The sequence below is a fragment of the Budorcas taxicolor genome, chromosome 3 (genome assembly GCF_023091745.1).
Source record: "Budorcas taxicolor isolate Tak-1 chromosome 3, Takin1.1, whole genome shotgun sequence".
NCBI classification, from domain to species: domain Eukaryota; kingdom Metazoa; phylum Chordata; class Mammalia; order Artiodactyla; family Bovidae; genus Budorcas; species Budorcas taxicolor.
The window spans coordinates 43,489,843-43,502,567 of record NC_068912.1 but is presented as its reverse complement, the minus strand read 5'-3'; the positions used below and the strand labels follow the sequence as shown (position 1 = coordinate 43,502,567).

The window sequence follows — 12,725 nt, the reverse complement described above, 5'->3', positions numbered from 1 at the left end:
AGAATACTACCCATAGAAGTAATAAAGTAACCAAATTCAAATCAAGTTACCAAATTAGACCTTGCTTTTAAACTGGGGCGGGGAGGGGGACCAACTCCAACATTTGATACCTCTTCAACACCAGACAGCTTTGCTTTAAGTTCTCTGATGGTGGAGTCTCCTTTATATTTCCTTTCAGTGAGGTCTTTATTAGCTGTTTCTAACTCAGACAATCTGTTCTGTAGCTGCTGGATGTTCCGTTGATGAAGGATTTCTAAATCTTTTTTCTGTTGTTCATGTTGCTGTTGGTATTGAACCTGGGCCTATTATATAATAAAATACAGAACCAAAATTCAAAGAAAAAAATACAAATATGAGAAGATTTGAGTAAAAAAATATCTTCATTATTCTTCTTTGTAAGATTTTCCTGCTAAGAGATTCTATTTTTAATTATGAATTTTATGAAAAAGAAATTTCAACAAAACAGGCAAATTTACCACTATGATCTTGTTCATAATTTCTTCTTCTCCTAAACCCACCTGTTTAGAAGTAATGGCCTTCAATTTAAGGGAAGAATGATATGTGTTAAGGGGGGAAAAAAGCAAACTGCAAAACACTATGTAGAGTGTCAAACTATCCCCATGAAAAGAAAAAATAAGCAGGTACATAAGAAACTTTCAGTATTTGCTTTACACCACATTATTCTGTTTCCGTTTTTGTCAACTAGTATAAATGTTTTCTAATTAAAAAAAAATCTAAACTTACAGTAAAATTGACAAGGTACTGCTCAGTCTTACATTTAGTTGTTAAATTTCACTATCAACAATAAAATCTGAACATGGTTGTAACTCTGAAATCTTCGTTTACCTGTTCGTATCATACCAAAAATCTATCTTAATGATTTCTGTCATGAGATGTAGATGGCATCATGTTAAGTGAAATAAGTTACAGTAAGACAAATACTGTATGATATCACTTATATGTGTAATCTAAAAAACTACAATGAACTAGCGAATAAAACAAAAAAGAAGCAGACTCACAAACAGAACAAACTAGTGGCTATCAGTTCAGAGAGAGGGAAAGTCTAGGGGCTACACAACATTAGAGGATTAAAAACAGGATTATTATGGGATTATATAAAATTGTGTGTGTGAAAAGTTTGAAAATTATAAAAGCACAATAGAATTTAAAGACTTTTATTCAATAAAAAAATTTTTAAATAATTTCTGTTGATGAACACTAACAAATCCTAAATACATTTTAAAAATAAAAAATATTTTTCTAATTATGCAAGCTATACATTCTTTTAAAGGCATAAAGAAAGAATCACAAATAACTGATAACCTCCATCCAAGGAGTCATTATAAATATTTAGGAATATTCCTTTCCAGCTATTTATATACTTAAAACTGACATCACACAAATATACATAACACATAGCTAAATTTAACAAATTGAGACCAAGCACTTTACACAATTATGCTTTTTAATCCTTTAGCACTTGCACTTCCTCATATCGATAAAAACTCTTTGTAAATACTTTTAATATCCACACAGTATCCCAATCCATGGCTATATCATAATGCAATTAACCCCTGCCCTACTATGGATACTGAGTTTCCAATTTTTCACAATTACAAATAAAACCATGGTTAAAATTTTTCTTCATAAGCATACATCCAAATTCAGATTATTTCCTTATGATCAATTATGGCTTGAAAATATGTAAACAAATATAGAGCTTGGTACTAGTTACAAAACCACATTCCAGAAAAGTTGTATCCATTCAAAAATTCCTAACACAAAAGCAGGGGAGTGTCTCTCATAAAATACTTAGGATATTTTCCATGACTATTTTAGGAATTTCCTCATTTTTGGGAAACTGAAATGGAGAGAAGAAAGAAGCACACAAGAAATAAAATAGGAAAGAGTCCATATAAAACTGGAAGTGCAGCCATGGAAGAAAGCACTGAAGGAGCAATCAAGGGAGAAAAGCAACAATGAACAAACTAGTTTACGATGCTAACTGTAACTGTCTAAGAGGGTGACCAAACACACTGAAGGCAACAAGAGGCCAAAGGCTGCAAAAATAAAGAACTGGCTTTATCCCCATGATGATCAGAATTTCAGAACTTTTGTTTAAAAAAAAAAAAAAAGTGTAATGGATAGAATTACAACATTTACATTTTCTGCTCTGTTTATTTCAGGTGATTCTGATGCATACGAAAGTCTTAAAATCCCTGCCCTACAGAGTATCTATCAGCAGGAAGAGAGGAGCAGCTTGCTTGGTTTTAAAGTCTCAAAGCACCGCTTCACAAGCCTATTAGAAAAATGCAGTAAGGAATGCAAACAAATCCTTCAGTCGTTTTCATGTTATACACAAATATACTTAATGATGAGACTTTCAGAACCTAACCTGCTTGAAAATAGAGCCAAAAAATATTTAGTAAACAACAGAAATTAATGAAATCAGATGGGAGCATAGAGACAGTGCAGAACTAATTAATGAAACAACTGGTTCTTTAAAAATACTAAAGAAAACAAACTATCAACTCTCATTAAAAAAAGACAATTAAGAACACAGGAGAAATGGTATGGAGATTTTAAAAATTGTAAGACTGCTTATAAGATATTTTACTAATTAAACACAAACATGAAATACATGGCTTTTTAATGAAATATAAACTAACATAACTCAAGGGAAAACAGAAAATCCAACAGGACCAATAGGGACTTCCCTGGTGATCCAGCTTGACTCCAAGCTCCCAAAGCAGCAAGCTCGAGGTCAATGCCTGATTGGAGAACTATGATCCCTCATGTCAAAACTACTGAGCCCACACGTTCTAGAGCCCATGTGCTGCAAGCACAGACCTGCACCTACAACAAAAACCCACCAATGCCCCCAAAAATACACACAAAGAAACAAAACAGAAAAGAAAAGAATAAAAAATCACGACGGAAACGGGAAAGACTCTAAAGAAAAATGCCTTAAGAAGGCATCATACCCAAATGGTAAAATGCTAATTCTATCAGGCCTTCCAAGGAACAGATAATTCCTCATTATTTGACTGTTTCAAAGCATAAAGAAAACTAGAAAATGTTTTCATACCTTTCATGACACTAGCATAATTCTAATATCACAGTGCAAAACCTATCACTGTAATTAGCAGACTAAGATAGGAAAAGAGTAATCTCAAACCAATCTCATCTATGAATATATACATAAATGTTGTAAATTAAATATTAGTAAATTGATTCAACAGGATATTAAAAATCTCTGAATACATATTATTCAATGAATTCAAAGATGGTTCCACTTTTAGAAATCTATCATTATCATTAATATATTAGAAAAGTGAGAAAAATGATATTATTTGGTTAAATCTCCAAAAGTCACTTCATCTGACCTAGCTAGCATTCTTTGGATGCCAGACAGAAGAAAATTTTCTCAAACACAGAGTAAATATCACATATAATGGGAAGATAATTAAGTTATTTACCAAAAAACATTAATTACCAAAGTTAATATACACAAATCTCTCACATTTCTATACAGTAACAATGAAAGTACTCTTGCCTGGAAAATCCCATGGATAGAGGAGCCTGGTAGGCTGCAGTCCACGGGGTCACTAAGAGTCGGACACGACCAAGCGACTTCCCTTTCACTTTTCACTTTCATGCATTGGAGAAGGAAATGGCAACCCACTCCACTGTTCTTGCCTGGAGAATCCCAGGGACGGGGGAGCCTGGTGGGCTGCCGTCTATGGGGTCACACAGAGTTGGATACGACTGAAGCGACTTAGCAGCAGCAGCAACAATGAAAGATCAGAAAGAGAAATTTAAGAAACAATCTCACTTACTATCTCATCAAGAAAAATAATTATTCTATACAAGGAGGAAAAAGATCTATACTCTGAAAACTATAAGATGCTGATGAAAGAATCAAAGATGACACAAACAGATAAAGAGATATACCATGTTCTTGGAGTGGAAGAGTCAATACTGTCAAAAATGACTAGCCAAGGCAATCTACAGTTTTAATACCATACCTATAAAATTACAAATAGCATCTTTCACAGAATTAGAACACATTTGTTTTAGTTTGTATGGAAACATAAAAGACCCTGAGTAGCCAAAGCAATCCTGAAAAAGAAAAATAGAGCTGGAGGGATCAGGCTTCCTGCCTTCAGACTATACAGCAAAGCTACAGTCATCAAAACCATATGGTACTGGCACAAAAACAGAAATATCTACTGATGGAACAAGATAGAAAGCCCCAAATACACCCATGCACCTATGGTCAATTAAACTACAACAAAGGAGGCAATAATAGACAAATAGAGAAAAAAAAGGCAGTCTCTTCAATGTGGAGCTGGGAAAAACTAAACAGTTACATATAAAAGAATGAAACCAGAACATTCTCTAACACCATACACAAAAATGAACTTAAAATGGATTAGACCTAAATGTAAGACCACAAACAATAAAGCTCTTAGAGGTAAACATAAGCAGAGCACTCACTGACAGAAAATGAAGCAATATCTTTTTGGATCCACCTCCCAAATTAATGAAAGCAAAAACCAAAGTAAACAAATGGGACCTAATTAAAGATTTTGCATAGCAAAGAAAACCAAAAACAAAATGAAAAAAACAACCCACGTGAGAGAAAATATTTGCAAATGAAGCAAACTGTTAAGGAATTTATCTCCAAATGACATGAACAGTTTATACAGCTCAACACATTAAAAACAAAAAAAATCAAAAAATGACAGAAGATCTAAGTAGACATTTCTTCAAAGAAGACACACAGATGGCCAAAAAGCACATGAAAAGATGTTCAACATTGCTAATTATCAGAGAAAGGCAAATCAAAACTATAATGAGGTATCACCCACACCAGTAAGAATGGCCATCATCAAAAAGTCTACAAACAATAAACGCTGGAGAGGGCATGGAGAAAAGGGAACACTGTTGCTAAGAATGTAAACTGGTATAACTGCTATGGAGAACAGTATGAGCTTCTTTAAAAAACTAAAAATAGAGAACTACCGTATGACTCAGCAATCCCACTCCTTGGACGTATATCTAGGGAAAACCATAATTTGAAAACAAACATGTACCCCAGTATTCACTGTAACACTATTTACAATAGCCAGGACATGGAAGCAACCTAAATGTCCATCACAGAGAAATGGATAAAGAAGATATGGTACACATATACAACGGAATCTCATTTAACCATTAAAAAGAATGAATGCCATTTGCAACAACATGGATGGATCTAGAAATTATCATAGTAAGTGAAATAAGTCAAATATCATATATCACCTATATGTAGAATCTAAAAAAATGATACAAATGAACTTACAAAACAGAAAGAGAAGCGACTCTGAAAACAAACTTATGGTTACTAAAGAAGAAAGGTGGAGGAGAGATAAATCAGTTTAGGATTAACAGATACACACTATTACATATAAACAGATAATAAACAAGGATCTACTGTACCGCTCAGAGACCTGTACTTAATGTTCTGTAATAACCTATATGGGAAAAGACTCTGAAAAAGAATGGATACACATAAATGTCTAACTGAAATCCTTAGTGGCTCAGATGGTAAAGAATCTACCAGCAACACAGGAGCCTGGGGTTCGATTCCTGGGTTGGGAGGATTCCCTGGAGAAGGGAATGGCAACCCACTCCAGTATGCTTGCCTGGGAAGTCCATAGACAGAGGAGCCTGGTGGGCTGCAGTCCATGGGGTCACAAAGAGGTGGACACGACTGAGCAACTAACACTTTCGTTTTTTTCATAATTGAAATCACCTTGCTATACACCTGAAACTAACACATTAAATCAACTATACTCCAATATAAAATAAAAAAATTTTAAAAGACTAGATCAAGGTAAGGATTCCATCATTATCACTTTCTGTAAAAGGGGAAAAGACAAACCTTCAGAAGAAACAAATTATCATTTTTTATAGTTTATCTATTTGAAAAATCTGAGAATCAACGCCAAAACTACTAGGTTGGCCAAAAAGTTCCTCCAATTTTTAAGTAACAATAAAAGAAACATTTTTCGTTTTCACCAAGAATGTTATAGAACAATGTATTCACCGTTTTGTTGCACTACCTTCTGCCATTTTTCAGGCAGCTTCATAATTCCATCTTCCCAAAACCTTTTATCTTTTTGAGTAAAGAACTGATCAAGGTATCTTTTACAATCTCCCAGGGAATGGAAAATTTCTTCCATTAAGACAATTTTATAAAGACCAAAATATCATGTTGATGTTTGGTAGAAACTAATGCAATACTGTAAAGCAATTATCCTCCAATTAAAAATAAATAAAGACCAAAATAAATGGAAATCTGAAGTTGCAACGTCTGGTGAATACAGCAAATGAGTCAGAACTTTCCAGCCAAACTGCAAGTTTTTGCCTGGTAATTAAAGAAACATGCAGTCTTGTGGTATCCTGATGGTAGATTATGTGTTTTCCATTGACTGACTCTGGACAGTTTTGTCAAGTGCTGCTTTCAGTTGGTCTAACTGAGAACAGTACTTGTTGGAATTAATCCAACAAGTGTGGTTTCTGAGAAGGAACTCATAATAGATAATTCCCTTCCAACTCCATCATATTCACAACATCACCTTCTTTGGATGAAGATCAGCCTTCAGTGTGGTTGGTGGTGGTTCCTTTACATTGCCCCACGATCTCTTCCACTTCACATTATTGCACAATATCCACTTTTCACTGCCTATCACAACTGGCTTTAAAAAGAACTTTCTCACTATGCTTAGAATTCCATGTGGAAATATGGTCAAAAAGGGTTTTTTTCACTTAACCCAAACAAAGTGATTAATATAACCAAGCTGATGCAAATGATTTTCAACACTTGATTTGAATATTTTGAATATGTCAGCTGTCTCCCTGTGGTATAATGCTGATTGATCTCAAATAATGTCTTGATTTGATTGCTATAAATTTCAAGTGGAACCTGAATGAGGGCATGGCAACCCACTCCAGTATTCTTACCTGGAGAATCCCCATGGACCGAGGAGCCTGGTGGCCTACAGTCCACAGGGTCACAAAGAATTGGACATGACTGAGCAACTTAAGCACATAATATCCTTATTTTACAACAGAAATGAAAAGGCAAGCCATAGACAAAAAATATTCACAATGCATATATCTGACAAAGGATTCATGTTCAGAATATACAAAGAACTCATATAAATCAATAAGGAAAACCACTAACTGCCCAATTAAAAATGGGCTGAAGGACTTCCCCAGCGGTCCAGTGGTTAAGAATCCACCTGCCAATGCAGAGGACATGGGTAAGATCACTAGGACAGGGACTGCACATGCCACAGGGCAACGAAGCACCTGAACCACAGCTATTGAGTCTCCACTCGAGCCCACGGGCTCCAACCACTGAAGCCCACATACCCTAGAGCCCGTGCTCCGCAACAAGAGATGCCACCAACCACAGCGAGAAGACCAGCGCTGTAACTAGAGCAGCCCCCGCTCGCCGCGACTAAAGAGAGCCGGCACAGAGCAACAATGACCCAGCACAGCCAAAAGTAAATAGATGAGAATGTTTAGATGGGCTAAAGACACGATTGGGTACTTCACAAGAAAACGTCCAAGAGGTCAATATACATACAAAAAAAAGTTCATTATTATGAGGTACCACTATACACCCACTGAATGGCAGTGTGACCTGAATATCCACTTTGGAAAATTGTGACAGTTTCTACTAAAGCTAAACATATGCCTACACTAGAACCTAGCCATTCTAGTCCTAAATATTGTACATACCCAAGTAAAATGAGTACATGTGTTCACAAAGACACTACAAGAAAGTTTGTAACAGCTTAATTTATAATAGCAGAATGTCAGAAACAATTCAAATGTCTACCAAGAGGAAAATAGACAAATTATGGCACATTCATTTAACAGAATCCTACACAACAAAAAGAAACAACACAAGAACATAACAATCTCAGAGACACTATGTTACTGACTAAAGTAAGCCACACACAAATTAGGACATACAGCATGTGTCCATTTATCTAAAGTTAAAGAACAAGCAGAACTAATCAATGATAATGAAAGTGATAAGCCTCTGTGAGAGTAAAATGGATTGGGAAGGCACACAAGGGACCTGAGAGGGGTAATATAATTCTCTGAATCTTAATCTGGGTGAAAAGTACACATAAACTGTTATCAAGTTGTACCCTTAAAAGCAAACATTAAGTAAAGTGCATAAAAATCAAATTTAATATTAAATAACAATTTAACATTAAAGAAGTTAATGATATAAAAGGTATAAAATAAACCCACACTACAAACCAGTGAAAAAAGTCACACAGAAAAAGCAAAAGACATAAAATATAATCACAGAAGACATACAAGTGGCTAAAGTCATATTAAAAGATACTTATCTTCACTAAAAAAATCTAAGAAATATAAATTAAAACTAACACTACTACAATACCTATCATGTAGCAGATATTGAGAAGGCTGACAGCATCAGGAATATGTGAAAAGTATGGTCATATGCTATCTTTGGGGTTCTATTTGGTACAGCCTTTTGGGTGGCAAATTTGCAATATCCATTAATATTTTATATGGATATATTATAATCTCACTTCTAGGAATAAAAATGTTCACTGCAGTACTATTTGCAATAACCAAAATTTAAAGCATTTCAATCTCTACCAGTTAGGTAAGTACTTAAATAATTTCCTCTTATATCCAAATAATGAATATTATTGAGCTATTTCCAAACTGATAAAAAATGGTATCTATGATATTGTAAGGAGAAAAAAATTACAATCACCATATTCAGTAGACCTCATTGTTGCTGTTTAGCTGCTAAGTCTACCTGACCCTGTGACCCCATGAACTGCAGCAAGCCAGGTTTTCCTGTCCTTCACTATCTCCCTGAGTTTGCTCAAACTCATCTCCATTGAGTCAGTGATGCCATCCAACCATCTCATCCTCTGTTGCCCCCTTCTCCTCTTGCCCTCAATCTTTCCAAGGTTCAGGGTCTTTTTCAATGAGTCGGCTCTTCACTTCAGGTGGCCAAAGTATTGGAGCTTCAGCTTCAGCACCAGTCCTTCCAATGAATCTTCAGGGTTGATTTCCTTTAGGATTGACTGGTTTGATCTCCCTGCTGTCCAAGGGACTCTCAAGAGTTTTCTCCAGCACCACAGTTCAAAAGCAAAAATTCTTCAGTGCTTAGCCTTCTTTATGGTTAAACTCTCACATACATGGGCTTCCCTGGTAGCTCAGCTGGTAAAGAGTCTGCCTGCAATGCAGGAGACCCCAGTTCAATTCCTGGGTCAGGAAGATCCCCTGGAGAAGAGATAGGCTACCCCACTCCAGTATTCTTGGGCTTCCCTCTTGGCTCAGCTGGTAAAGAATCTGCCTGCAACATGGGAGACCTGGGTTCAATCCCTGGGTTGGGAAGATCCCCTGGAAAAGGGAATGGCTACCCACTCCAGTACTCTGGCCTGAAGAATTTCATGGACTGTATTATATATAGCCTATGGGGTTGCAAAGAGCTGGACATGACTGAATGACTTTCACTTTTCACTTTTGACTATATGGACCTTTTTGTCTGCAAAGTGATGTCTCTGCTTTTTAATACACTGTCTAGGTTTGTCATAGCTTTTCTTCCAAGGAGCAAGCGTCTTTTAATTTAGTGGCTGCAGTCACCGTCTACAGTTATTTTGGAGCCCAAGAAAATGATATCTGACACTGTTTCCGCTTTTTCATCTATTTGCCATGAAGTGGTGGGAACCCCGTTAGCTTAGAACAAAACCAAAACTCAGATATGCATGTACATATCTCCCAATTTACATGTTTCTAAATTTATAAATATAAATGAGTATTTATAAATTATATATTATTTACATATATAGAGAAAAATTTGGGAAAACAAACATCAGAATGTTTAGAAGTTATCTCTGGGTAATAAAGATTTTTAAGGAGAGACAATTTTTACATAGTTTTATACTGTTTGAAAATTATTAACAAAATGACTAACAACAATAACAAAATATTTTTCCATTTTTTAATATTCATACCTGCAAAGCTTTTTCCTTCTCATTCGTCAGTTCCTGAGAATGCTTATTTGACAATGTTGCTGTGTGCGATGCCCATTCATTCCGTAACTTATCTAATTCTTGGATCTTTTCTGATAATGTCTGTAGCAGAGTTCAGCACAAAATATTAAAATTCTTGAATATGTTATTAGATTGGAACATGATCATATTTGCAAAGGATATAAAAGAAAATGACATCACATCTTTTCTTACATTCAAAGGCTTTTCTTACACAGATTTCTCTGTATTTAAAGAAATTAAGATTAGAATAAAAGCAATTTTAGAGTTAACATGGCCCACAGTATAACTATCACTAACCTTTTAGTTAAATCTGGCTCTTCACCACTCAATCCTCTCCTCTGGCATTAAGAAATAAAGCAACCCAGGGTAGAGCAAGTCAGTCATCAGTAGTACAGATGACCCTTAAACAACACACAGGTTTGAAATGTACAGGTACATTTATACTCAGTTTTTTTCCAATAAATACATACTACAGTACTACACAATCCATGGTCGGCTGAACCTGAGGATGTGGAAACATGGGTATGGAGGACTGACTACAGACTTATACAGGATTTTCAACTGTGCGAAGGGCTGATGTCCCTAACCCCTGCGTTGTTCAAAGGTCAACTGTAGTTTACTTATACACCTAAAAACCAGTAACACAGGTTCCCAAGATGGGCCATATGGTGCAGAAAAATTTTCTATCTGAAGCCATGCAGCTAACCAGATACTTTTATCCTCAATTTCAAAGAGAAGCTATTGTTGAAATGATGATTAATCTATCAGAAGAATTAATTCTAAACAGAAGGAAGGAAAGATTTAGAAGACAGGAACTGAAATGCCATTTAGACAAGAATAATGAGGCGAAAAAAAGAGGAGCAGAACTAACATGTGACAAATACTATACATTATTTAATGAAGACTTGGAGAGAATGTGTCATATATTGGGGATAACAGAAATGTTTGGATAGAATAAGAAGAAAAAGCACAGATTAAGACAATTAACTGGTAGGCAAAGGGTGACAAAAAGGAGGATGAATTCAACAGTAGCATGCTTTGAAAATAAAAATACATAAAAGCCTAGATTTGATTTAAGAAGCAATTTAGAGCCCATGTTTGGATGACTTACAAAGAAAAAATGAAACTTGAATTACCTTTTGGGTGAAATTCAGTTGCCTGGTAACATCATCCAATGATTGCGTTAATGATAATTTTTCTTCCTATTTACAAAAATAATAAAATTATGCAGCTTACAATTTAATCATTTGTAGCTGTGCTACACAAAGTGCAATGAAGTATATAGCATCAGCACCAGCCTGGGCATTTGTTAGAAAGAGAGAATCTCAGGCTCCACCTCAGACCTTCTGAGTCAGAATCTGCACTGCCAAGACCCCTGGATTTGCCTAACCTTAAATCCAGAGATGTGCTGATTCATAGTATTTGACTTTCTGAAAACGCTCAAGAGGCATCCCAATGTTGTTTCCTTGAGCATATATTTTATATAGTAATAGAGCACTCTGTAATCTTCAAGATACTTTCATATATTTTATCTCATTTAACGTAGTTCAGAGGGTAAATATTTCCATACATATCCACGAGCTAATGAAACCACGATGCCACGAGTAAGTGACCCACTCAAGGTCACAGAAAATTAGTAAAAACCCTAGGACCTAAGTTTCTTAATTCCTGGTCTGTTTTATCTTCTAGAACTGTGCCTAAAACAATAAAATAAAGTCTGTGTGTGTTATAAAAATTTCCTGGATACCTTTTAAAAGATTTCATTCAGAAAATAAAATCTAGTAGCAATATAGCTTTTCAGTGGATTACCAGAGACCTTTGAGACTTATTTTAAAAAAATAATTTTAATTTAAATCTTACCTTACTACATTTCAAACAGTCTGCTAGAAATTTCTTTATTTCCACATCATTTCCAGGTAAAAGTTTTAGTGAGAGGTGTGTCAGATGCTTAAAAGGATTTGTCTCTACCACATTTAAAAGAGCAGGTGAGTTATCCAAAATAGCTTCTGTTGAAACTAACTGCAGCAAAAACCTTTGAAGAGAAAGTGTCACATAACACATTTATGAGACAGTGACAACTCTCCCATTGAATCATGAGCCCCACTGGATTATCAATGATTAAAAGGATCAGAAAAGGGAGCATGCTGGAATCATAGGAAAGGACTCCCAACAGTAAAACTGGATTAATGTAAATAGCAAAATGGATACTTATTCACTGATTGAAAACAGTGAATATATAAATGTCCATGAATTCATAATGAGAAACAGATAAGGAAAGAAAGCAAAAGACTAAACATAAAAACAAATCAAAAACCCACTGAAACCACAAAACTAACTAGAGTAACAATAATTACTCTGAAAACTGACAATTTAAAAATAAGAACTGAGCATTTTATCCCTTTCTGTATGAATTTTCAGAGTAATCAAATAGCTCTTACTGATGAAGGAAGTTATTTTTCATAGAAGAATTACACCTGACAAATACAGAAAGAAAGACAGAATTGGAAAAACATAATTTTGTACTTACTAATGAAATAATTCATTCAAACAGAACCACCAACTGATGAAACTTATAGATAAAAGGTTGGAAGGCTTTACAAAGAAAGGATCAGT

At 35.2% G+C, this 12,725-nt stretch overlaps 1 protein-coding gene across 1 annotated transcript in view; it reads right to left on the bottom strand.

Annotated features, from left to right (window-relative positions):
* The window catches only part of SASS6 (SAS-6 centriolar assembly protein), a 39,376-nt gene that overhangs the window by 15,337 nt on the left and 11,314 nt on the right, over positions 1–12,725 (bottom strand). Inside the window, exons 5-8 of the mRNA XM_052637908.1 lie at positions 11,973–12,144; positions 11,249–11,314; positions 10,074–10,193; positions 111–302 (exon numbers count right to left, since the gene is read on the bottom strand). Coding sequence (XP_052493868.1) covers positions 111–302; positions 10,074–10,193; positions 11,249–11,314; positions 11,973–12,144 — 550 coding nt within the window. The remainder of the gene's footprint in view (positions 1–110; positions 303–10,073; positions 10,194–11,248; positions 11,315–11,972; positions 12,145–12,725) is intronic.